General features: G+C 47.8%; 1 protein-coding gene across 2 annotated transcripts; it reads right to left on the bottom strand.

Annotated features, from left to right (window-relative positions):
• Positions 1-216: 216 nt before the first annotated feature.
• Positions 217-17,167, bottom strand: ASB1 (ankyrin repeat and SOCS box containing 1). Of its 2 annotated transcripts, XM_050969412.1 has the most exons (5): positions 16,896-17,167; positions 13,774-13,915; positions 10,164-10,466; positions 3,324-3,709; positions 217-1,866 (listed from the first exon to the last, which is right to left on the bottom strand). In XM_050969412.1, the coding sequence occupies exons 1-5, from the start codon at positions 17,014-17,016 to the stop codon at positions 1,733-1,735; spliced, it is 1,086 nt and encodes a 361-aa protein (XP_050825369.1). In that variant the 5' UTR covers positions 17,017-17,167; the 3' UTR covers positions 217-1,732. The 2 variants fall into 2 exon arrangements, with proteins under 2 accessions (XP_050825369.1, XP_050825370.1); XM_050969413.1 differs by lacking the exon at positions 10,164-10,466.
• Positions 17,168-25,703: the final 8,536 nt, after the last annotated feature.

The following is a 25,703-nucleotide window of genomic DNA, read 5'->3' as shown; positions in this document are numbered from 1 at the left end:
AACATCCCTGCGCAGAGCATAGGAGAGGAAAGCACTCTAGGTGGTCTCCTTGGGACAAGGAGTCGCTTGTACTGATTGTATTGGGCCTAGTTCAGTGGGGCCCCGGTCTGTGATTGGAGCCTGCTAGTCATTACTGCCACATAAACAATAATAATTAATGGAGACGCTAGAAACAAAAGGCGCCTTGGCAGGGCTGCCCAGCATTCTTCTATTGGGTGCAGTGTTACTAAGTCTTTATTCAAGATAAAACCAAGCAGCTCAGTCACCCAGACATCCCAAGAAATTGTCCTGTCCACAGCAGAAGTAGGAAATACCTGATGATCGGGGAACATTTTATCTGACAATGATGCCAACACAGGATGGGCAGGGGAGAGTGGTAGTAATGTCTATATGCGTGTGCCATGCTTTGCAAACTGCCGATGCCTCTCCATCAATAACTGCCTACATGGTTGCTGAAACACTGATAACATTTTAGCGGGGGCAGCATGTTTCTAAGCAATGAATGCAGACTAGTATTTGGTTTGGTGGAGTTTCCTGCATAGCGTAACCCCACAGCAATTTACAAGCATGGAGTTAATTACCGGTAGCATAAGGACACTACGCATACATTTACTAAGTTATTCACTGAATAGCAGCTCCCATTCGTCCTCGGATATTTCAACCAGCATTACTGCGCACGGGGCTGTTGAGCAGAACATTATCTTTTTGAGATGTGCCATGGGAGTTTTTCGATGGCCCATGGACATTAGAAATGTTAGCTTTCAGGAGAGATGTGAACAACTTAGAGAAAGTCCTCATTAGAAGGCTGAGCGGCACCACATTCACAAAGGAGTGGAATAGAACATCTGAGCAGAATCTCAGATTGATGCCTTCACAGCTCATAGCCAAGCGTGCTGCTTGCTAAGCCACACTACCATGGTGAGTGCAGACCAGGCTGCTATGTGCTTTCTCCACAACCCCATTAAGAACCCACATGCTTATCGGTTTTCCCCTTCATGCCATGGCAGTGATTGCTATAGTTGGTCCACTCCCAGGCACTCATGTAATTGGAGACCTATTTTTCTGGTAGCCCACCTTGATCTATATATATTTTGGTAGCAGGTAGGTCAGGACACCATATCACACCTGAGAGTGTTTTGAGAACACCTGCAGTTGCTCAGACCAGTTGGCTATTTCCTAGTCTTTTAGTAGTCCCAGCTTGGAATTTCTAAACAACAAAAGCCAAGTGATGTGGCTTGGGACTCTTCTGATACCTTGCAACAGCTAGGCACAAACAAGCAATTTCATATTCTCCAGGGAACACACGGCACCAGACAAGAAACCCAATGCATTCACCCCAGAATGAGCCGTACAGCAGGTGAAAACACATCAGCTTGCCATATGCACAGTAGCAATTGTCAGTTCCTCAAGAGGGCAAGGTCAAAATAAGGACAGCTGAAGCATGAAAACCTAAGGGAACTGTACTGTTCTACATGCCCATTATTGATAAGGTCAGGCATTTTATAGGCTGATAAAAGCCCACTGCTTGAGTAGGTACAAGTTCAACATACAATAGTGTTGCTAAAACCCAAGACAAGTTACAAGTAGCAGCAACAGAGGTAGTGTCATAACAAATAACCTTATACAAATAACCATAGGATATATTTCAAAACAGCACTGGGGGAGGAGGGGCAATTGGCACCTGTTTTCATCAGCTCACTCATTTCGTACAGCAAACTGTCCCCAAAGCATTCTAGCTCTGTTTGTGAAGTAAAAATTGTTTGATAGGGTCTGGGACTGGAAGAGTATGTATCAGATGCAGATGGGATTTGCCAAGTATCCTCCGCACGGCCACACGGCACAAAGACAATAAACTCCTGGGGCAGCCTGCAACAAAATAACAAAAGGGAAGAGAGAAAGGAATAAAAGAGCAGGTGTAAATTTCATTGGCCCAGATCTCCCTCTGGTGTAAATTGCCATAGTGCTAACAACTTCAATGGAGCTATGCTGATTTACACCACTGGGGATGGCTCCCTCCCCATGGCCTTGTCCTATACCATAATAGAAATTCACTGTTGATTCTGGCAAGGATCAGACAATGCACTTCGCAAAAGCTCAGTACCCAGGACAGGCAGGAGTGTGTCTGACCCTAAGGCCTCTGGATCAGATCCCCAGCAGCAATAATGCAGCATGACTCCAATGAAGTCAGCGGATATACACCAATTTATACCTGGTTCTCTGTTTACTAGGGGAAATCTCCAGCTCCCCTGAATGCTTAGCACCAGTCGAGTCATTCTGGTTTTAAGATACACACATTATCTTTTTGAATTAAGCATCCCCCGGCACATAGAAACAATAAACACTGGGTACAGCTGGGACCTGTTCCCACGACCTTTCCACAATGATGCCCTGCAAATCTACTCCCCTTCCCTGGCCTCTCTATTTCACAGGAGATGTGCACGGTGCACCGCCTGCTAAGCAGGCGTTGGATGGACATCACACCGGGCAGGGAGCTGTTATTCTAATCTCTCACATGTAGGCGGCTCAGCTTCAATTGTGGTTTATGAGGAGGAACGCACAGACCTGAAAAGCTTTCCCAGGGCCTGAATCCAGGATGGAAAACTCACTTCCGACTGGTCCACCTCGCAAAGCACCTGGGGTCTTTCCAATGCTAAAAAGCCAAACTCCAACAAGGTGCAGCCTTGGGGTTCCTCTCACTTCTTCCTCAACCCTTTAGTTGCTACTTTTCAAGAGGACTATGTCTTCAGTTCTTCCCCCATGGCCACATGTTTGCTCCTCCCACCCCTGCTCCCGCTTCTAGCCACCACTGTTCCTCTGCTGCTTTGCTTCCCAGCCAGCATGCTGCAGCTTGTGACTAGGTCAGCTGGCCCATATATTCAGGGCCAGATAGGTACTATAGGTTCAGGCCTAGGACTCCGGCACCAGGACTTGGAAAATGGGATCAGAATCTCAGCTCTGATGTTTTCAAAATTAAGTTCTAGTCCTGTTGGACTCAATCAAGCTGGAAACATCACTAGAGTGTAACTGAGGCCTGCCTGAGTTTGCAGACAACCTGAAGCAAGAGCCCCAAGAGGTGCAAACTGCCCTGTTGATCTTACCTCTGAAACCTGCTGCCAGCCCAAGGAGGGCTGGCGCCATGCTCCAGGGGCAGAGCCATGACATAGGAGTGGGGTAAGGAGGGACCCATGTGGTGTGTGCCTCAGGCTCTGAACTGTCTTCAGTCAGCCCTAGCTACAAGCACCACAGCCAAAGGGAAACCATTTGCTGTGCTTCTCTCTTGGCAGCACTAGCAAGTCAATGCTGAGGACTCGCCAGCCACTTACTCCTGGCTTCTTTGAACATCTGCAAGGCTTCTGGGTTGACTTTAACTCTTCCAGTCGATTCGGTATCCAGGCCCTCTGCCTTCACCAGGTTCAAGTTGGCTCCAAAGTCAATCAAGAGGTTGACGAAGGCCGGCTCACAGCCATGTCTCAAGACAGCATCCATCACGCAGACTGGGGAGCCCCTGGAGAAGCCCTGGATGTTGACGGGGCCACAGCAGTTAAAATCAGGGTTGGCTCCGGCCTGGAGCAGCAGCTTGAAGCACTGGAGGTTGTGATAGGCAGCGCTGATGTACAGAGGGCAGACCACCAAGGAAGTGAGTGGGCGAGAGGAGGGGCTGGGGACCCGCGAGGGCAAGTGGTGGTTGACGTCCACGTCAGCGCCATACCTGAGCATGAAAAAACAAAAGCTATCTTGGTACAGGGGCAGGCAGATGCAGGGCCTCCAAAGGGAAATGCTTGAAAGCAATAACAAGACTGCAGCTCAGGTGCATGGAAATCACTGAGAAGGCAGGAGAGCCCCACCACCACTAGTCATCCAGGTCATCCATCTAGGATACTTTGCTGGCCGCCAGCATCATAGTATCTGTGCATTTAGCCTCACACTCTGTATTGCAGTGTGATTATCCCCACTGTACAGGTGGGAACTGAGAGACTCCTTGCGAGAGTGGCTGGACTAGAAATGGCTCTGCCAGCCTTATCTCCTTCCCACGCACACAGGTTTTCTTGACACCCAAGCAGCACAAAGCAGCAGCAGTAGAGGCCAGAATATGGCCCACTACCTAAACAGTCCTGTGAAGGATTCATGAATTGCGGGGACAAACCAGATGGCATGTGTTAAACGCTGACTTAAATTACAGGCTCACATTCTGTTGAGGTAAATTTAGGCTCCTGAAAGTTGGGGCATTGTGGATAGCCTGCCAACACACCCTACTGCTGCCCGACATAGAGCGGCAGACTGCACTGGGGAGGTGAGCACAGTGTATGCTGCGCTGTCCAGTCCACAACCAGCCCAGTGGTGGCTACGGCCACTCCAGTGGCTGTTGGTCCCCAGGATCAGGAAAGCAGAGATGTGACTTAGAGACACTTTTCTCTCCCCATCATAACGACTGTGCTGAGCATTGTCTTTGTGCAGCCCTGAGTGACCAGTGTATAAAATCCACCATTAATGGTTTAGCTAGGGGATGTGTAAACAACTCAGCTCCGCAGTGAAGGGCTGCCGGATAGGCACTAACACAACGTCCCCATCCGGGAGGGGATGAGTAGTTAATGTGTTAGTGCAATTGCTCCAACTGTTGCAAACAATGAAGGAAACTGAAACACAAATCTGTGCTAAACAGAGGAGTGTAACAAATTTCAAGATTCTCACTTCAATGGGAACTCGAATAGTGGAAATCCAATGATAATGTCAAATGCAGGAGTTTTCCCCTGTCCTCAGCAGTTTATGCTGAATAGATGTACCAAATTTCCAAGCTTGCAGCAAATTGGAACATATAAAATAATTATGTCAGTTAGTCAGCCGTCCCCTGAGAACTATATTGTATTACCCTAGAATTAAATATTATGCGATATGGCATTATACATCACTTTTAACATATATTCAGGTAGTTGGGTTTTTTTATTATGGTTTGACAGCTGCCATCTTGGCCAATGCACCAGAGATGAACCATAGATCTTCAGAGCTAAAGGCACAAGCTGCTATGGCATGAGCTCAACTACCAACACTTTCTCAGGACGGCTGTAACAGACTCATATACTGTGGACCAGGACCAGAGTGGAATTCATTCACCCAGGGGTTATAGTTAGAGCTATGCAAATAACTGATTTTTCAGTTCATTAGCTACACATGCAAAAAAAGCTACAAGATCATTTTGATGAATCATTTTCAATTTTTCAGCAAACCAAATAATAATAATTAAAAAATCTTTTCTGTAGTTTATGGGGTTTTTTTTAACCCTTTTTAAAATAAAATAGACGTACAATTCAAAACAAAAAGTCGTTTTGAATCAAAATGATTTGTTTAGAAATGTCAGAACATTTTGATTGTTTCTGACTTTTTTTTCCTGTTTGTTTTTGACCGAAAAATATGGTGAATTTGATACAAATTCACAAAATATCTCAAATCTGCATTTTTCAGCAAAAGAAGGTTTTGTCCAAAAATTTTCACCCACCTCTAGGTACAATGGAACAACACAATACAATTTAAGGGGCTGATTCTCAAAAATGTTCTGCTTTGATCTAGCTCTGCACTCATTGAATTCAATGGACTTCAAAGAGAGCAGATAATCCAATATAGAGTGATTTGGAAAATCTCACCGTAAATGTTTAGAATCTATGTTGTTATGCTATAGATGCGACTTTGAGTGTATAAGGCATGGAACTATACATTTTACATGTGTAGCATGTGCAACTGAGTGGATCAAACACTGAATGAACAGAAAATATGAAGGTTTTTCCCCCTTTTTGGAAAAGACTGCTGGAGAATAAGAATAGCACGAAGAATATTTGCTCCTTTTAAAAATATTTAATTTGAAACACTGTAATACCGCATTTGACTGGAAAATAATAATAGCAGCATATGATATACAGTATATCCATCCAGTACAGAGCACATGCTTCTGAAATGCTGCAACTGAACCTATTTTACATACCGTAAATGTTAAAAAATCAGGATGGGGGAAGAACGACCCCAGCCTCTTTTAGCCATTTTTAATAGCTCCTTTGCAACAGCCAAGGATGGATTCTGGATAGAGTAGAAGTGTCGTGCTTTCCCTTCAGAGTAATACAATGCTCTTCCAATCAGGAATAACTCTCTTGGGTTTGTAATCCGAGCATTCAGAGAATGAGGCTTTTCTGCTTTCCTGGATATTGTAGGATTCCTCTTTCTGGTTATTAAAACATTCTGGGCCAAATTCTGTCTAGATCTTTATAAGCTCTCATTGAAATCAGTGGGTTTCTGGCCATGTTGCTGCAAATACTTATTCATGTGCTTTAACTCTGAAGATATGAATAGTCCCACTAAAGGCAAGCATGTGCAGAACTAGTTGCAAGATTAGGGGCCATTCAAGCACATCCAAGTGCTGACTTTGGCACTTTGTGCATATTTATCCACGCTCCTCTTCACGGCATGGCACAGAGACTGAGACCTCAGAAGATGACGGAGAGGTGACTGCGGGCATGAGTGAAGAGAACAGGACGTTACATGGTAACTTCCCCCAAACACACACTGCAAAGTGGGCTCCGTCTCTTCCATAGTCACAGCCCAACAGCTCAGCTTTACTTAGCCAAGGCTTAAGCTAAGAGAAGGGAGAAAGTAGCCAGGGAACAGCAGCGCTCTGAAGAACTGTTCCCCTCTCAAAGAAGTTTTCAATGTTCTGTGCCGAATCGAGGCCATACTGCATATAATAGTTTTGTCCTAGAAAGTTTACATTTAAATCGGGTTTCTAGGAAAATGGCAAAGGCTCGGAGCCAATCAATGGGACTCCTCCCATGAGTAAGGCCTGCAGGATTGGTTTCCTTTGCAAATAGCTAGTCAAAAATTCTTTCTTGAAACTGCTTCTCGGCAGAAATCTGGGTTTTCAATTAAATGACATTTTTTTGCAAAAAATCTCTGCGTTCCACGGAATTGTTTGATTTTTTTCATCAAAACCCCAAATGGCTGAAAAATCAAATCTGGATACATTTCTGTTTAGATTTGCTGCCACAGTGCCTCATTGCAGCTGAAGTTCGGTTTTCACCATGGCCAGTGACTCCCATTATGCACCACCCTTTGGGGAGGGCAAATTTTTCATGAAAAAAGGCATTTTCTGACCAGCTCTGCTAAGTTATGCTTTTTAAAACAAAATCAGTCAAACTTTTTAAAAGTTTGTAAGTATTGCTACAATTCCCCATGACTTTGTCAGTTTTACATTGCCCTTAATGGAATAAGCAGAATATATATCTCCTAATATCCTGGCTCTGCACTCAATTAGACTAGAAGCATGATGCAATATCCCATCACAAGATGATTATGTAACAGGCTGTTAGGAAAGTAATCTACATTACAGTCATATAATTGTAAATATTTCCACCAGTCTTACTACGAAATGGATTACCATTCCATAGCTACGTTTGTATTTATTATTAGTTGATAAAATTTACATATCAGCTCCTGCTTTTTGCCTGGTATTCTGGTTCAGCAATTGTAGCAGGTCACAGGACTTCAGGAATTGTAACTGTGCTACCATATGATTTAATAAACCAAATCCAGCAGAATCAATGGCAACTGTGGAGTTTGTATGTTAACAGGAAGACTCTCATTGACTGATAATTAACTGGAAATAGGGTTTTTTGAAGAATATGGAAATGTATAATTACATCTTGGTAAAAAATGTTATTTTATTACATTTACTCTGTCAAGGAAAGAGTAACTTAAATGAATATTTTTAACCTTCTACAGAGCTCTGTAACTCAGGATTGTGTTTTAAAGTAAGCAATTCTGAATAGATCTAAGAAATCCCTATTCCAAGATACTTGAAAATTTTGGGCAATATGACAATTTGGTATTAACTTAGCAGCCTTGGGAGAAACGTTGCCGAATAAAAAGACATTGGACAAACTCCAGTTAATTTTTAATCCTGAAAGTTTTCCAGAATCATGCTTTTAATATTGCTGGCAAGGCATCTTTAGAGGCAGACATATAAATCAATACATCAACTCCATGTGCTGAAATACCATTTGCTATGTTTTGTTCTGTGTTAGCAAATATACTGGGGGAGAGTCTTAGGAATGTAGCTAGTGGGTTCATACTGACGTGTATACATGCAACAGAGCAGAAAATTCAAGTTTACAGGGCCCAGTACAAAGTGCATTCAGAGGCTATCAACCCTCCTGCTTGAGGGTTTAAGCCAACCTCTAAGTGCTGGTGATAGGAGGAAACTTCACAGGGGTGTTCTCCCAAAGCAGCCTACTCTAAGGTTTCTTGAACCTTGCTTGGAAGCAGCCGTGACTGGCCACTCCTGGAGCCAGGATACTGGACAAGATGGTCTACAGGTCTGATCCTATGCCCCTGTGACTTCAGTGGGCCCATAATGAGCTAGGACCATGATTTTCAAAATGCTGGGCTCCCAAATCCACCTTTGCTGCAGCGTTAACTGGGGAGTTTACTTTGGGGTTGCCCCAATCCCTCTTTCCTGACACATATAGACCCTTCCCAGCTAACTGGTGGTGCTTTAAGCAAAGACTAGCTGTCTTGTTCTGAGACTATAGGCCAAAGCCAAATTAAGTGAGACTTTCCCTTGGGTTTGTATCCCATCCACTTTGCAGTGAGTCATAGGAGTGCTGCTAGTCCTCCAATGCCTTCCCACAATTCCTTTCATATACCGAGAAGAATAGAAAAAAGTTCTCTCACAATTCACTAGGAAAGAATCAAAGTGGCTCAGGTGATAACAGCACAAAGAACCTTGGGCCACATCCCAGAAATCCTAGTTACGCTCACGGGGAGAGCAGCACCAGTGAAGACCCAATAAGTCGGGTGTGGTTGCTCACATCCAGGCGAGGCCAACCCTGGTGCTGCTCATCCCACTTAACTCTGTGGTGACAACAGATCCCAAGTCATTTCAATAAGCAGCCTGATTTTCATAAATGATGAGCACCTCCAGTCCCACTGAAGTCTGTGGGAGCTCCAGAGGGCTCCTTTGAGAATCAGGCGACTTATCCAGGTATCTAAACACAGGTTTAGGAGCCTACGTGTGGGCACCTGGTTGTGGCCAGTTTGGGCGTCGGGCATTGGGAAAAATTTCTAGGAACATAAAACAAGAATTGTATACAGAAATCAAAGATCATCATCCATCATTCTTATCCTTTAATGTCATATCTTATTGAAGTGCTTTGCACATCAACCAGAAGTCTTTGCCTGGGATTTATTTTGGTTTTATTGACCTTACAAAAGAAACTTCAAGCTCTCCACCAAAATAGTTATAGGTCTGCTGCTTTGTAACTTTCTGTACCAACGCTTTGCATTAGAGCTGATCACAAACTAGAAGTCAAAACAGTATTCTGCTGGAAAATGCTTGGGGTTCTCAGCTGCACATCTGCTCTGAGCATTCAGTTCAAATCACCTGTTGAAATCCCTTCTCTGACACAGGCAGGACTTGAACTAGGAGTCTCCTGAGTCCCAGCTGTATGATCGAACCACTGGTAGAGCTGGAGGCCTGTGGCAAACCTTAGAAGGGAGGGGCAGCACTTTGAAGGCGGGCAGATGAGGTTTCAATCTAATGTGATGACAAATGGGGAGGTGGCAGAGGGATCTGAAGAGGGGAACAACCGAGTGAGAGCAGTTGCACTGGAGAGAAGATGTTGGAAGCTGGACTGGAAGGACCTGCCATGAGCAGATGAGGGGAGTGTGCCATCTATGTGCTCCATGAGTTTGAAGAGAAATGGTGGGAGGGAGACAGAAGGCAGGACTAAAGGACAAGTTTGTGAGGGTAGAGGAGAGAATCATAGATCATAGAATATCAGGGTTGGAAGGGACCTCAGGAGGTCATCTAGTCCAACCCCTGCTCAAAGCAGGACCAATCCCCAACTAAATCATCCCAGCCAGGGATTTGTCAAGCCTGACCTTAAAAACCTCTAAGGAAGGAGATTCCACCACCTCCCTAGGTAACCCATTCCAGAGAGGAGGATACTTTTCTATTGTGAGGGGAAGGAGCCAGGGGAAAAGGAAGGGTCAAGAAGGAGGCCAAGGGAAGTTAGGAGACATACAGGACACTCTCTTTCCTCCCTGGCTCTGGATGCTGCATCAAATCCACAGCACCCCACAGACTGACCCTGAGCTGGGAAGGTAGGGGAACCGACTGTACTTGCCTTATCAGCTCTCTCAGGATGTCGGCCCTGCCCACGCGGGAGGTGTGGTACACAGGGGTGCTGCGATGGTGACGGCTCCCGTTGGGGTCTGCGCCAGCTTCCAGTAAGATTTGGGCGCACTCCAGGTGTCCGTTCACCACAGCCACGTAGAGGGCTGTCTGCCCCTTCACATCCACCAGATCAATCTCTGCCCCTTTCTGGAGGAGGAAGTCCACGCAGTTGCCATGGCCAGCGGTGGCAGCTATGCGCAGCGGGGTGCAGGGCAGCCAGCCACAGCACCACACGGACTTCTCGTTGATTCGGCTGAGTGGGGGGACAACAGAGCAGAGTTATCTGTCAACGCGCACGGCTTCTGCTGGGATACAGCCCTGCCTCCCCCCAGACCCCAAAGGAAGACAGCGGGTAAGCCAGAGGTATGGCATATGCCCTTGTCTCTTGAAGCCTCATCTAGTACCTTTATTATGTTAGCACATAGAAGTGCCCACCAATATCAGGGCCCTATTGCACTGTGTGCTGTAGGTGCACATAACAAAGGACCGCCACTGGCCCAGGGAACTTACAACCTAACTAGACAAAGGAAGGATTATTAGCTTCGTTATACTGATGAGGAGGTGAGGCACAGAGTTGTGAAGTGGGCAGACAGTGCAGAGCTGGGAGCTGAAGACAGATCATCGGGGTCCCAATTTAGCATTTTAACCACAAGAGCACCCTCCAGCCTGAAGAAAGAGCAAAGATCTGTTTCGACAAAGAGGATGTTGCATATCTGTTTGCGGTGCGATATTCTATGTTCAAGGGTGAAACCGAAATGTGATTCCACTAGCAAAGCTGTCATTTACAAACCAGCTTTGCTAGCATCATCACAGCCTAAGTAGGTTTTTTTCCCCACTGCCAGGCAAGAAGTGAAAGTGTGCCGAGCACACACCGGGCTGTGAGCTACAACAAGGACCCTGTGACTGTGCCAGAAGAGCAAGGGAGGGAGAAGGGGTGAGGAGGAAGGCTTGGAAGAGTTAGTGACTGAGGCCAGGTCTCCCCGAGAAATGTTTGCTTGTACAGCCGTGTCATGAATGCAAAGATTCCTAGGCCAGAAGGGACAACTGTGATCATCTCGTCTGATCTCCTGCATAACTCATACACAAGACTTGCCTGGATGAACTAGGGCAGAGCTTTTAGAACAACATCCAATCTTGATTTAAAAAATCACCAGTGATGGAGCATCCCCCATGCCCATTGGTAAGTTGTTTTAATGGTTCATTACCGTGCTTGTTAAAACGATGCACCTTATTTCTAGTCTGAATTTGTCTTAGCTTCACCTTCCAGCCGTTGGACCAGACTATACTTTTGCCTGGAAACTGAAGAGCCCATTCTCAAATACTTGTTCCCCTCATGGGTCCTTAGAGAATGTGATCAAGTTGTCCCTTAATGAAGCTAAATAGATTGAGCTCCTTGAGTCTGTCACTATCAAGCATGTTTTCCAACCCTTTAATCCTTCTCATGTCACTTAGGGGCTGATTTTTTGCAACTGTTTTTTACAGTCAAAAGCCCTACTGTAGACACAGTTATCCTGGCATAAAAGTGCCTGTTTCACTCACTGAAGTTGTATAAGCAATTCCAGAAAAGTGACGCTGCATAAACACAGAGCTATCCCAGCAAAACTTTTCTGGCCTAGGCTAGGCCTCAGAGCGCAAGAAAGGATGGACACAGCAATGTCCTCAATGGGCAGGCAGCACAGCCCAGTGGCTAGGCCATTCACTTGGATGTTAGGTGACCTGGGTGTTCTCAGCTCTGCCTCTCTCCGGCTGCTGGAGTCACTTCACCGCTCCAGGTGTCAGTGCTCGCATCTGTTCAATGGGGTAACAGCACTTCATTCCCCCTCCCCCTCCACACACCATCCTTAATCCAGATTATCTGTTTATACTGTAAATTCTTCAAGGGCAGGAGTGTCTCTCGATAGGGGTTTGCATGGTGCCTGGCACAACAGGGCCTCTAAGCCCAGCTGGAATATGAATAATAATCAAGTGAGGCTGATGGGCACAAATAGGTGACAGGTGGAAACTTTATAAAACTTGGTGGGCCGAGTGACAAAAGGAATGCCCCGGAAATTTGCTAGGGACAAAGCAGTTCATTCTTAGAAGAGCTGGCTCATTCCAACTCCTGCTGAAAGGACAATTTCAGGCTAGTGTTGTCATTCTGCAGTTTACTCAGCAATGCAGGAAAATTAATTAAATATCCCAATGGACACAGACCTAGCCTGGGCCAAATTTTTAACATAGGGCGTTTCAGTTTTATATGTGATTCTAATCCCCTCTGCATGGTTTTGCCATTACACGTAGACTTCTATTTTCCCATTATTTTATTTCCAGGCTGAGCTGAAGCGTATTCACAAGCACAGGTTGGATATTTATAACTGTACGTTACTCAGTTGAAATTTGCTTGGCGTGGGATTAGATGTTACCCGAGCAGCCTCTGACCAGCAATGCAAAGAGCCCGCTGGGTCCTGCCAAGCTGCTCAGTTAAAGCTGAGGAAGTGCTCAGCTCACTGTGCCCCATGGGAACTGCTGATTACTGGGAAACACAGGAAGAGGCAGTCAGCTTCCCTTCCCCACTGCATTCCCAGGAGTGTCTGACGGTGGCCTCTGGAGCTGAACATTCAAAGATACCCTTCATGTGTTAAGGAAATGAGGGACTCAGTGGTGCCCAGTGCTGGGATCAGGGTATTTGCTGACCCAGGGAAGCGGGCCAAGTCAGCTGATCGATCTGTGAACTGCTGGATGTAGGAAATGTGCCAGACCCACATCCCTGAAGACACCAGTGCCTGCTAGCACTGTGGAGCAGATTTCCTGTCACGCCTCCTTAGGAGAAGGCCTGACACTGGAGGGGGAGATCCGACCTCAGGCTTCACTCCCTAACTTTCTAAGAAAATCTGTTACTAGGCAGGCAGTTCTGGGCCCTCCACTGCATAAGTCCTTCACCATTTCAGAACCAGCTTGCTGAGGATAGAGAAGGCAGGTGAGGGTGGAGGGGGAGTGTTAGATTTTTCTAAGCCTGTTCACCCCAGCCTGGCCTCCGAACCATCTGAGGCCCACTCATGACCATGGCCATCTTGTGACCTGCCATACACAGAACAGGCCAATGATATCTATGCAGCATCCCCACCAAGGAAAACACTCCCACAGGTGGCAAACAGCCACCACTGAGAAGCCAAGAGAATACCACCGTTCCCTCATCCCTCCCAACAATCCCTTCAGCTCAGACAGGAGGGACAGGCTTTGGCCCAGCTGTGAGGGTGTGACAGGCCACACTGCACATGCTCTATTAACAAACCAAGACCTGCAGACAGTGTGAGAACCGAAAACCACTCGGACGTATGCCAGGTGACGTCGGGTAGGTTGAGAGCTGCAACGCCTGCTGGCAGTACGATGGGCCAGATGCCCAGCTGGTGTAAGTCAGCATGGCTCTACTGAAGGCAATGTGTCTGTGCTGATTTACACCGCTAGGGATCCAGCCCCATTTCTCTCTATCCTAGACCCTGCCAAAAGGAAGCTTGCGTCAGACTCCCTGTCCGAGCGTCCGAGGGGCATGCCGGGAGAGTGGCAGGGGAAGTGAGGGTCACCTTTGAAAGCTCTCCTCCTGCAGCAAGCTCCGAAGTGTGTCCAGGTCCCCGACATAGGCAGCGTCATGCAACCTCGTGTCTTCGCAGTGCTCGAGGGGGTGGTCGCAGAACTGCTCCCTCAGCCACTCCTTCAGATTGCGACCTGCGCTGGAGAGAGGGTTGCTGTGTTAATCCTGGAGACGCCTGGATTCAACACCTACTCCTTGGCCAATGCACCAGGGAACTCAAAGCAGAACTTGCGCCAGCTTGAGCTGTCCGGAGCCAGGGTGCTAACTTGGGACTATAAAATCTCCCATCTTCTGTGGGGTGGCCTATGGGAGCTTTGTCATATTCTCCCTGGTGGGTTACACTTGCCTGTCTCTGGCAGTGTGAGGATCTGAGATGACATACGGCAGCTGCCTATGAACAGAGGCTTCACTAGCCAGACCCAGCCGTACTCTAGGGGCATGAATGGGGCTGTCTTCTGGGGAGAGACAATGCAACAGGGCGGTGCACAGGGGAAGGCAGGGTGGGCATCCTGTCTCCACAGAGCTGCCCCACGTTGACAGGAGGACTGGCACAGCAGGAATGAGGGAGGGGACCAGTGTGTAGGGCAGGGATATTCTGGGTGTGTCCAGTACCCAGCACAACGGGGCACGCCCATGGCTGGGGCCTTCAGGCCCTGCTGTGCTAGGAATAAGCATCTCTCTGCACTGGCCCCCAGCTCTGGGATTTGCTGTGTATTGTTTTCTCCTTCCCATTTCCGTGGTGGTGTCATCTGCCCACTCCTCCTCCCTTCCCTCTCCCCTTCACCCTCGTCCCACTCCCGCTTCTCTTCCCCTCCCTCCTCTAGGCCTGTCCACCCAGCCCTTTTCCTGCCATGAGAGGGGGAGATGCCAAGGTCGTGAAGAGGAGTCAGCTCTTTGCTGCTGAGTTAGGGAGGCAAGGTGAGTGGAGATGTGGTGCCATGGGCAGCTGGGCAAGCCAGGGTGGCAGCTGTCTGTGCTACTGTGTTACAGCGCGAGGAGACCTGAGTCCCTGGGTTTGGAAAGCCAAATGGAAGCTCAAATCACTGGAAAACCAAAAGATTCCTGCTTTTCCTGGGCTTCTGGTCACGCTACCCTAGAGGCCAAACCATGCCCTTCCCCCTCCCTGCCATCATACCCTGCTGATTTCCCCTTGACCTTTCACCCGGCCATCCAAGCCTCCCAGCTGTCCCTCCCACAGCAATTCCTGCTTTCTTCAGCACATTTGTGCCACACGCCCAACCCACCACCCCTGCTCCAGAAACAAGCAGTGCTGTGATATCCTTGCACCTCCGAAGCCCTCCCTAACAAGGGTCCCAGTGAGCAGGTATGGACAGCAACCATCACTGATAACACATGATGCAACCAGCCAGGCTGGTCACTAAGAATGGGTGAAAAGGTTTGGAATAAACAAGAATTGGCCTAACCCTCTGATCACAACTGAAACAAGCCTTTGCCCAAGCCAAAAATATTCCAACAAAGAGTTGGTGTTTTGTCCTCACAAATGCTGCACATCCTAGCTCCAGCCAGGACAGGAAGTGTAAAGTACCCAATGATGCTGCAAGATGCCGTTTTCCCAAGATTTGTAGAGCAATTTAGTAGACTTGGGAGGGTCGCATCATTGGTTTAGCTGAAACAGCCAAAGCACTGGGGAGTTCTCTGAAACATCTGTGGTTCACTTGTCACTAAATATTACCACCAGAAAAACTAAAAGAGAAACATCTAGCGGCAACCTTAAGTATGGAGCAGCAACACAGTTAGCTAATCTTGCCATGACAGTCCGTGCACAGCTGTTCCATGTTGTGCTGTCACATACACCAGAATCTTCAAGAGAGCTCGGCTCCTATTTAGGCAGCAGTATACACGGTCAGTTTTTGCCAACAGCTCAGTGTACTGGGTGCCGAGGTCTCCTCAGAAATGTGGCCAAAGGTGTCACAAGGGCAGCCGCTGGGTGCTGAGCACTTTGGAAAATCTGGTGGGTACATGGGAGCTGCTTGGCTCTTTTGACAGCCTGGCCCCAGTTGTGGGTGCTGCTGAGCACTTGGAAATACAACCTGAGGTGGCTCAGCCTGTATTTTTCAAATACATCTGAACATAAGAACCGCCCTACTGGGTCAGACCAAGGGTCCATCTAGCCCAGTATCCTGTCTTCCGACAGTGGCCAGTGCCAGGTGCTTCAGGAGGCATGAACAGAACAGGGAATCATCAAGTGATCCATCCCTGTTGCTCACTCCCAGCTTCTAGCACTATGTGATGCACTTTGTAGCAAGCATACAATAAACATGTGAGATGGACAATGGTATCAGGGCTCTGATGACAGCCGAGTAGCTCTCCGAGAGCTGCAGACGGTAAGGACATTTAATTTGAGAGGCAACTGGTTGACTTAAAATGTCGGCTCAATAAGGGAAAACAACAGAGTGATTTAATATCAGTGCTTAATTTGTGCCAGGGCTTGCCAGGGCTTGCCAAGGCTGAGCCCCGGCACCTTTGGGCCTGACAGTTCATAGCCCCTGCACCTCTGGGTGTGGCAGCTCATAGCCCCGTACCTCTGGGCTTGCTATATTTGTTATGAATGTAAAAAAACTGTTTGAATCCTGGCACCTCTTTCATTACAAATTAAGCACTATTTCATATCCATGCGCACACAGAGATCACACCCGCGCACACTGGACTAGAGGCATAAACAGCCTGCTTCTCACCCAGCTATGTGGACTTGTACTTCCTTAAGAGAATGACAACTGCATGGGAGCAGAACAGAGAAACAAACCAGGGGTTTGCAAAGTCCCTTTTGTGGCGCTGCTCACACATCCCTCTGGAAAACCCTACACAAATCCCAGAGCCCCCTGAATGGCCAGCATTCCTGAACATCCCCTAGCTTACAGTGAGAGAGTGCAGCTCTCTGCCCCCAGCTTCCCACCCCCACCACACCACCCTACCCCCAGAAAAAGACATGGGGGCACTCCACAGTGCCCCTCCCCCCCCAGTTCATTGCCAGGGAAGCAGAGCCTTGTAAAGAACAGCTCCCCCACCCCCAGGCAGCACCACAGGAAAGGAGGGATGCTGCAGCTTGAGACAGTCCCTCTGCTGATGCTCCTGGCTTGGTTTTCCTTACATTACCTGCATTTCCATCTGTGGCACCAAGAGTGGCACCGTGACTGTCACTGCTCTGGGCTTCCAGGCCAGCCTCGGTTTCTCTTTGCAGGTAACCAGGACGGTTGGGGTAGCTTGCTTCAGCCATCTGGCCTACTCTTTTACACTGCAGCCCCCCAGCCGCTCCCTGGCACTCCTCTGGGGCTTCCCAGGGCACTCCCTACGCTAAGCTGCCCCTGGCACAGGAACCACACACAGGCTGAAGCTGACATGTCATTTCCCTGGCCTGGCTTGGGAAAACTGTGTGAGCTGCACACTGTCCCACCCTCCCTGGATCTGATTGGTGAGGGCCATGGCTCTCCGCTTCCTGCTTCTAGTTAAGGTGGTTCGGGCTGTCAACACTGAACCAGAGCAGGGAAGCAATTCCTCCTTGCAAGGGAAACAGGCTGGCTTCTCTCCCCTGGAAAGGGCAGACTTCCAGAAGCTGAACTAGCCTGTCATTCTCAGGAGAACACCCACATCCCAAACAGAGGAGTCTGCAGAGAGGAGGGTAGAAGAAAGAGTGAAAGGGCAGGGTTGTGATAATGATCCAGTCAATAGCACTGTCCAAATGATCACAGCAGCCGTGAGACAAGTTGGTCCCTGAGTCAGTCAGACAGAACACAATAGCCCAAGGCTTAATGGTGTGTTGGTTCTTTTTTCTGCAGCCCCAGCTTTCCAGCTAACCACATCTCACTCCCTTCCACATGGGCCTGAGGCAGCCAGCATTCAAATCGCTCCGGCTGACTCTCCTTGGATCCCTCCTTGTGGAGGGAGCAGGGTGTAGTTTGGCTAGAAATCCAACCAACACGGAACATCGTGACTTAACATTTGGCAAAGGCTTACTCACCCCGTTGAATGCTGGCAGCAGCCAGCTGGGCCATCACCTTGAGGAGGAGAGAAATGGCTGCTATCCCGACCCAGGTCTGATCGGCTCTGTATGCTGGAAGCCCATTCCTGGAGGGTGGAAGGCCTGCTGGGAGGGACAACTTGCCAAGAAAATCCCTGCATTCTGTTCCTGACGCACCAGGACAGGGAGCATGGGGTCTGATGCACGAGGAAGCATCAGTTTCAAGGGAAACTCTGTGCACTCAGACAGTGCGGCTTTCTGCAAGAGGAAGCAGCTAGCTGGGAGAGTCCACCTTTGTAGTGCAAGGCGAAGGCGAAGGTTTGGTTTCTTCAAGCTCATGGAAATGCGATCAACAGCAGAGGCCAAACTGCTCTGGGTTCATTCACCATTAAACTGTCAAGTCAAGCCCTGGGGATGCTAGTAGGACTGGAGCAGCAAATGTAAAAGCTAAGAACAAATCTATACCCACTGAACTTTTCTTTCCAGCAAGTGGTAGAAAAAGAGGGAGGGAGTTGCAATGAAATTTGCAGTACCACCCTTGCTTTTGAAAACAGCCTAGCCGCTTCAGCTGCACTTTTGCAGGACGCAAAGAGCTAGGAAGAGAAATGCTCAGAATTGGAAAGCTGTTATAAGCTACCAGCTTAGTGAACTAGCCATAGTAGTGTGAAGCTTTCAGATAGAACAGTACTTGTGCTATACATACAGTATACTATGGATGTGTCATCAGCTCCACCGTTAAGTTTGCATTGACTTTCCACTCATAGCGCAGGTTCCCTTATTTTTTTTTTAAATGAGTTATACAAATTTTTCCCCACAGCGGATGCTAAAATTATGGGTACAATTGTGTGTGCACTCACATTTTGGAGGGGAGCAGCTTTGCACACACAGGTTTTCACTTGGAGAAATGCACCATATTGTGTGCAAGAGTGCTGATGTTACTTTCACTTATACTGGCATGCATCCATTAAAGTTTATGGAGTTGCACCAGTGTAAAAATTAGCGCAAGTCAGAGGAAAATCAGACCAATTTTGTATCATTGCGAAAATATGGTAAGTAGCTTTCTAACTGTTTTGCACAAACAAAACAGGGCCATGAAAAAGTATCTAAGAAGAAATTTGAACATGCAGAAGTAGTTTTGTGGCCTGGGTGGAGATAGTTTACTACATTTGTTTGATAGGGTATGTTATATGGACTGTCCGATTACACCCACAAAATTTCCAGGGGCCTCTATCTGCAAATGCAAAACCTACACAAGAAAGAGAATTACACATGCAAAGCATGTTGTGTGTGCAAGTGACTGGGATTGTGCATACAAATAGATGTACCAACTGCCACAGGCATACTTGACATGGCTGATTTCAAATACATCCCATATCATCTCCATACACAGCCCCAACTGCGCATTTGTTGGCAGTCTGGAAAGTGTTTTAAACACACCCTGTCTCATACATGCAAATTTGGGTCCCCACTGCCAAATGGAAAGGAATGGATATAAGCCACATGGCTGTCCTGCAGCTCCACTCCTGCTGCTCAGCCACATGCAATCAGTGTACCGACTCCCAACTTGGGCTGCAGATGTAGTTTCCTATAATTTATGGTTTTAGATCGACTGATCCATAAGAGAGCTATGCGGCTTGAAAACCAAACCTATTTGTCCTGCCTGGTAAGGATCAAACAGGAAGAGAGGATTTCCAGACTCAGTTCATAACATCTTGTCCTACTGTCCCCTTCTTCCAGCATTATCTTTACCCTAGACATCCCTCAGCTAGACAACATCTCCATGAAGCCAAAAAACATCTCCTGTAACGAGGTGGCTGCCAGTTTAAAAATCTGATTTGATGTTTGGTTGGTCCTCCAAGGACAAGCTGTAGAAATCAAACAATCGTGCTTTAGTTTATGTCCCTCACTTTTGAGTTACCATGTTTCCCCATGTCTGCAGCAGACCCTCATACCGTTGATACAGGTTCAAGTGCTCTTTAGCCCAGCTCAGCTGTCTGAGGTCTGGACACTTCTGGCCCTGACATCTTATTACTGCTGTTTTATTCACCATTGTACTGAGCTCACAGCTTCTCATCATGCCCAGGCCCTGTGCGCCCTGGAATTTCACTAATGCCTTAAAGACACTGCCTTAGACTTTGGATGCTCCTTTTCATGGGGCTCGGCCTTGGCTCCTGCAATATTCTCCAGGAAGCCCAGTTTATCACCTTCTTCTCTGCCAAGCATGCCAGGGTATTGAGGAGCTTGTAGACAGCTTCAGGGGCTCAGCTTCCTGGTTCCCAGCAGGAGTGACATTTCAGCTTCCTGGAGCCCTCAGCAAGCAGCACTGATGCTCCCTCTCAGGCGGACTCTCCCTTAAAAGAAGTATATTTGTTTCCTTTTACAGATGGTCCCTGGGTTTCACAAACCCACTCACACAAATCTGCACTTACTGAAAAAGTTCCGTGATTTATTTATTTTTTTGGCATAATTATCGGGTATATGGTCCCGACTTACATGAAATTCGACTTACGCAAGGTGTTCCAGAACAGAATGCCTTGCATAAGCTGGGGGCAACTGTATTCTGAACTGGTGCTTTGCTCTTCTCCCCACTGGCAGCGGGAGAAAGAGTGGGCCCCACTGTGGGTGTAATGTTTGCTTGCAGTCTGTTAGTGAGCCACTAGTTGTCTCTGGGTGCTGTGCAGAGTTGCAGACAGCATGAGGTCCCTCATAAACAAGACAGACAAAGCTGGAACTCAAGATGGGCGAATGCCTGTTTGTTCATGGCCATCGTTGTTTGCTCTAATAAATAGCTCCTGCTTAAAACATACTGTGATTCCATGTATAGTGAGCAAGGAGATGACTGTACTTTCTGGCCCTGTTCTCTGTACTCCATGCCTAGAACCGAGGCGAAGAGGAGAGCACAGGCAGTCAGGGACCCACTTTAAAAGAGCTGTGTTATCAGGAAAAGAACATATTTAGTCCGAGACCAACATGTCTTAAAGCTAGCCTTTATCTCTTTGGCTTGGTTCTCCTTCACTCAGGGCTTCACACACACAACACCAAACCATGAATCTAGTTAGTTCTCCTACAGGTAAGGCAGACTGCTGTAGTCTTTCTGTTGGGAAGCTGCTCTAACGGGACAGTGGTGAGAATAACTCTAATGACATCAATAGAGTTGGATTGATTTAAACCAGCGAGCATCTGGCCCAATAGCTTGAATGTATCTAGCTTAGGAAACACCTTGAGGTCTGCCCATTCTACATATCCATTATGAGCAGCGGGGGCTGTACATTACAATGCTGGCAACCAGCCTGGCGTCTCACTAACAGCCTTTTTTTAGCATATCATGCCACTCCATTTTGAGAATTAACATCTGGCATCAACAGTGTCTCTTGCTGCCTATAGTGAAGCAAAGCGATATGTGATTAGGCTATATTGTTACTGCCTAGCTAGCATTACAAGAGATTCAGCCAGGGGGCAGCTGACTTTGCTTACACATTGACTCCATCTTGTTTACACTTGAAAAGTACACTCATGCAGATTTGGCGCAGTGAAAGTGAATTGCAGTCATTATAAGCGGCATTATTTAGGGTCAGAGTTAGCCTTTTCTAGTTCTCTCCTCAACATTATTATTGCTATTTATTATTCAGTACATGGAGTACATGGAGGATTTACTAAGGGCAGGGTCCCATTGTGCCAGGAGTTGCACAAGTATTTTGAACGTGATAGTCCCTGCCACCAAAGAACTTAACAGTGTAAATACACCAGCAGACAAACAATGAAAGGGGAAACCGAGCCACAGAGCAGGGAAGGGACTTGCCCACTTTCACCTAGCAGGTGTCATGGTATGACCCCTACTCTTAGTGTCCAAAAGATGGGCTACCAGCATGAATTCCTCTAAGCTTATTTACCAGCTTAGATCTGATAGGCTGCCACCAACCAGGACTTGCAGAGCCTGGTACACTCTGGTCCCCCCAAAACCTTCCCAGGGGACCCCAAGACCCAGACCCCCTGGATCTCACAACAAAGGGAAATAAACCATTCCCCCCTCCTTTCTTCCTCCCAGATACTCCCCTCCCTGGGTTACACTGGGAGATCCTGTGATTCACCTCCTTGAATCCTAAAACAGAAAGGAATGTCACCTTCCCCCCTCCTCTTTTCCCCTCACCACGAGGCATTACAGATTCAAGCTCCGTGAATCTAAAACAAAGAGGAAATTCCCCTTCCCCCCCTCTCCTCTCTCCCGGAGAGAGACACAGTGACTAGCACAGAGAGAAATCAGATTTTTCCTCCCCCGCCTTCTCTCCTTTCTCCCACCAATTCCCCTGGTAAGTACAGACCCCCTCTCCTTGGGTCTCACACAAGATAGCCAAAAAATCAAGCAGGTTCTTAAAAGAAAAAACTTTTAATTAAAGAAAAAAAGTAAAAATTGTCTCTGTAAAATCAAGTTGGGAAATGTTACAGGGTCTGTTAGCTTCACTTAGACCAGGGGGATCTTCCCTCCCAGCCTAAGTATATAAGTACAAGAAACAGAGATAAAATCTTTCCAGCAAAATACACATTTGCAAATAGAGAAAACAATCAAAAGACTAAAACCACCTTTCTAATTTTGTACTTACTAAATGTGAACAGAAGATTAGAGAGCCTGTATGTAGGTCTGGTCACTCTCAGAACCCAGAGAGAACAACAGACAAACAAACAACACAACACAAAGACTTCCCTCCACCGAGATTTGAAAGTATTTTGTCTCCTGATTGGTCCTCTGGTCAGGTTTCCAGGTTCACTGTTTGTTAATCCTTTACAGGTAAAAGAGACATTAACCCTTAACTATCTGTTTATGACAGCAGGTCAGCAGGAGAGCAGGTCTCCTGACTTACAGGCCAGTGCTCTGCACACTAGGTCACATTGTCACTCAAAGGAATGGAGTATTAGAGGTATGAAGTTGACAAGGAGTAGCCCAGCTATTTGATGTTATCCCACTAACAGCTTAGGCCCAGCTCTTCAAAGGTATTTAGGCTTGGAACTTCCATTAAAATCAATGTTTGCAGTGTTGTTGTCTCTGTGTTGGTCCCAAGATATGAGAGAAACAAGTTGGGGGAGGAAATATCTTTTATAGGACCAACATCTGTTGGTGGGAGAGACAAGGTTCTGAGCAACACAGAGCTCGACTTCAGGTCTGGGAAAGGGACTTGGAGAGTCTCAGCTAAATACAAGGTGGAACAGATTGTTTAGCGTGAGTAATTAACACGTACTATAAAAGACCATTCAAAGTGAAGTGGTCTTTAAACAGCTCCCCAGTCACAGGGCAAGAAGGGTTGTTAGTGGGTTACATACTGTTATATTAAGCCATGAATCCTGTGTCATTATTAAGACCATCATTTTTAGTGTCTAGCAGAGTTATGACTTTAAGCTTCCAGACTTGTCTTTTGAAGGTGGTGTGCAGGTTTCCTTTGAGGATATGGAGAGATTGCTTTGTGAAAATTGTTATTGCTTTTCTCATTTTTCTGTGAGTTTATTTGAGAGTGTTTGATTGCTTGGTTTTACCCACATAGTTGTTATTGGGACACTTAATGCACTGGGAGAGGTACACAATGTTTTGTGACAGGCATGTTTGGCACCCTTGGATCTTGACAGGTGGGCTGTGGCGGGGTGTTGATCATTGTAGCAGTGGAGCTATAACTGCAGGTTTCGAACCTATTGTTCTGGCAGGGTCTGGTGCCGCTTTGAGTTGGTGGTTCCTGGTTTGTGGAGAGCTTGCTTTGATGAGGAGTTCAGAGACGTTGGGGGGTTGTTTGCTGGCCAGATGAGAGAATTCAGGAAATATTTATTTCAGGACATGGTCCCCAATAGCCAGGGGTGGCTCTAGCTTTTTGCTGCCCCAAGCATGGCAGGCAAGCTGCCTTCAGCGGCATGCCTGTGGGAGGTCCCCAGTCCCATGGTTTCAGCATACCCACCACCAAATTGCTGCTGAATCCACGAGACTGGTGGACCTCTGTCAGGTGTGCCGCCAAAGGCTGCCTGACTGCCGCCCTTGCAGGGACTGGCAGGCTGCCTCCCTGTGGCTTGCCACCCCAGGCATATGCTTGGAGTGCTGGTGCCTGGAGCTGCCATTGCCCATAGCATATGGGTAGTAACAGACTGCTGACCCGCACCCCTATGGGTTCCAGTGTGGGGTGGTAGGTGACAACAAATGGTGTGAGGTCAGCAGGCTTTCTGTTTCATATTGAAGCATGATCTCTGTCTTTGGGTGGCCTGCTCCATGATGGTGGAGTCTCTTTGTCTGTTTCCAAGTGTGTTAAGCTGTGTAGCCCAGACTTTCTCCTCGGATCACATTCTCTGGTAGCTGAGTGCCTGGCTGTAGATAGATTTCTTGGTATGTTTCAGGTGGTTACTGGATCTATGGAAGTAAGTGTGACAATCTAGGGGCTTCTTGGCTATAGTTTGCTGAAGGATTCCATTGAAGAAGCGGATGGTGCTGTCCAGGAAGTTCTAGAACACTCCGACACCAACATCAACTTCTCTGACAGCACAAGAGGAGGGGGAACAGGGCAGGTGCTCTGCCTGGGGAGCTGGGTCAGTCTAGTGTCAGGGGTAGGAGGGAAGCGGGGTGCGGGCTCTGTGGGGGAAGCAGGGGGTAGTTGGGTGTCAGGAGTAGGAGGGGAGCAGGGAGGGGGCTCTGTGGGGGGAGCTGGGGGCAGTCAGGGTAGAAGGGGAGTGGGGCGAGTGCTCTGTGGGAGGAGCTGGGGCAGTCAGGTGGGTGCCGGGGTAGGAAGGGAGCAGGTTGGGTGCAGTGTGGGAGGAGATGGGGTCAGTCGGGTGTCAGAGATAGGAGGGGAGTGGGGTGAATGCTCTGTGGGGGAAGCAGGAGGCAGTTGGGTGTAGGAGGGGAGTGGGATGGATGTTCTTTCCAGGGAGCTGGGGTCAGTCAGGTGTTAGGGTTGGAAGGGAGTGGCGTGGGGGCTCTGTGGAGGAGGCAGGGGGCAGTTGGGTGTCAGGGGTAGGAGGGAAGTGGGGAAGGGACTCTGTGGGGGGGAGCTGGGGAAGTTGTGGGTAGGAGGGGAGCGGGGTGGGTGCTCTGTGTGGGAGGCAGAGCGCAGTCCGATGTCAGAGGTAGGAGGGGAGTGGGGAGGGAAGGGGACTCTGTGTAGGGAACAGGGGGCAGTCAAGTGTCGGGGTAGGAGGGGAGCAACGTGGACTTGTACCTTGTGGTGTGCAACTCAGATACAATTTGACCCTTTTTCTCTCCACTGTGTAATAGAAGAGCTGGTTCAGACTTAGTTGAGAGTCTTATTAAATGCTGCAGAGCTGAAATTACTGATACCTAGATCTAATTAGACCTGCTTTGAGACAGTGTCTCTGATGCAAGAGACTGCTCAGTGTGCACCAGCAGTGAGGCTCCCCCACTGAACGCTGAAATCACTGAGAGCTGTGGTAAGTGGTTGGCCCTGAAGTTATCTCAGTGAGCGGCCTGCAGAGTGGTTGGTGGAGAGGTGCAGCAAGCAGGCAGCTGGCAGGGCAGATGGAGGCAGTGAGCGAGTGCCCAAGCAGCAGAGTGTGTATGATGCCTCTTTACCCTCCCCTCCACCCAGGGTGGAAGGTGAACTCTGCAGATGAACCTCTGAACTCCGGGTCTGCACTGACCAAGGACAGCAACTGTGAGTGGGGTGCGGAGAAGGGGTGGGCACTTAAAGTGACTTTGTGGTTGCTGGACTTAAGAACCTGAGGGGAAAAGGACACTGCCCAGCTTACTTGGGGATGGTCTTTTGCTCATGGTTTATGTTTATGAACCCTGTTTGCAGTGTTTTCCCAAATTAATGCTGAGTTTTATTTTATTTTATTAAAAGTTTTTGCTACACTTAGAATCTGTGCTTGCAAGAGGGGAAGTATGGCCTCTCAGAGGCACCTAGAGGTGGTGTGTAATTGTCCCAGGTCACTGGGTGGGGGCTCAAGACGGTTTTGTGTTGTAT

The sequence above is a fragment of the Gopherus flavomarginatus genome, chromosome 10 (genome assembly GCF_025201925.1).
Source record: "Gopherus flavomarginatus isolate rGopFla2 chromosome 10, rGopFla2.mat.asm, whole genome shotgun sequence".
Taxonomy (NCBI): Eukaryota; Metazoa; Chordata; order Testudines; family Testudinidae; genus Gopherus; species Gopherus flavomarginatus.
The sequence above is the reverse complement of the archived record's forward strand: the minus strand, read 5'-3'. Positions and strand labels throughout refer to the sequence as shown.

Coding starts and splice junctions, on each gene's coding strand:
- ASB1 (XM_050969412.1), bottom strand. CDS start 17,016: ATGGCTGAAGCAAGCTACCCCAACCGTCCTGGTTACCTGCAAAGAGAA. Junction 13,916..16,895: donor TGCCACAGATGGAAATGCAG/GTAATGTAAGGA, acceptor TCTCCAGCGCAG/GTCGCAATCTGAAGGAGTGG. Junction 1,867..3,323: donor GATGTTCAAAGAAGCCAGGA/GTAAGTGGCTGG, acceptor ATTTTGTTGCAG/GCTGCCCCAGGAGTTTATTG.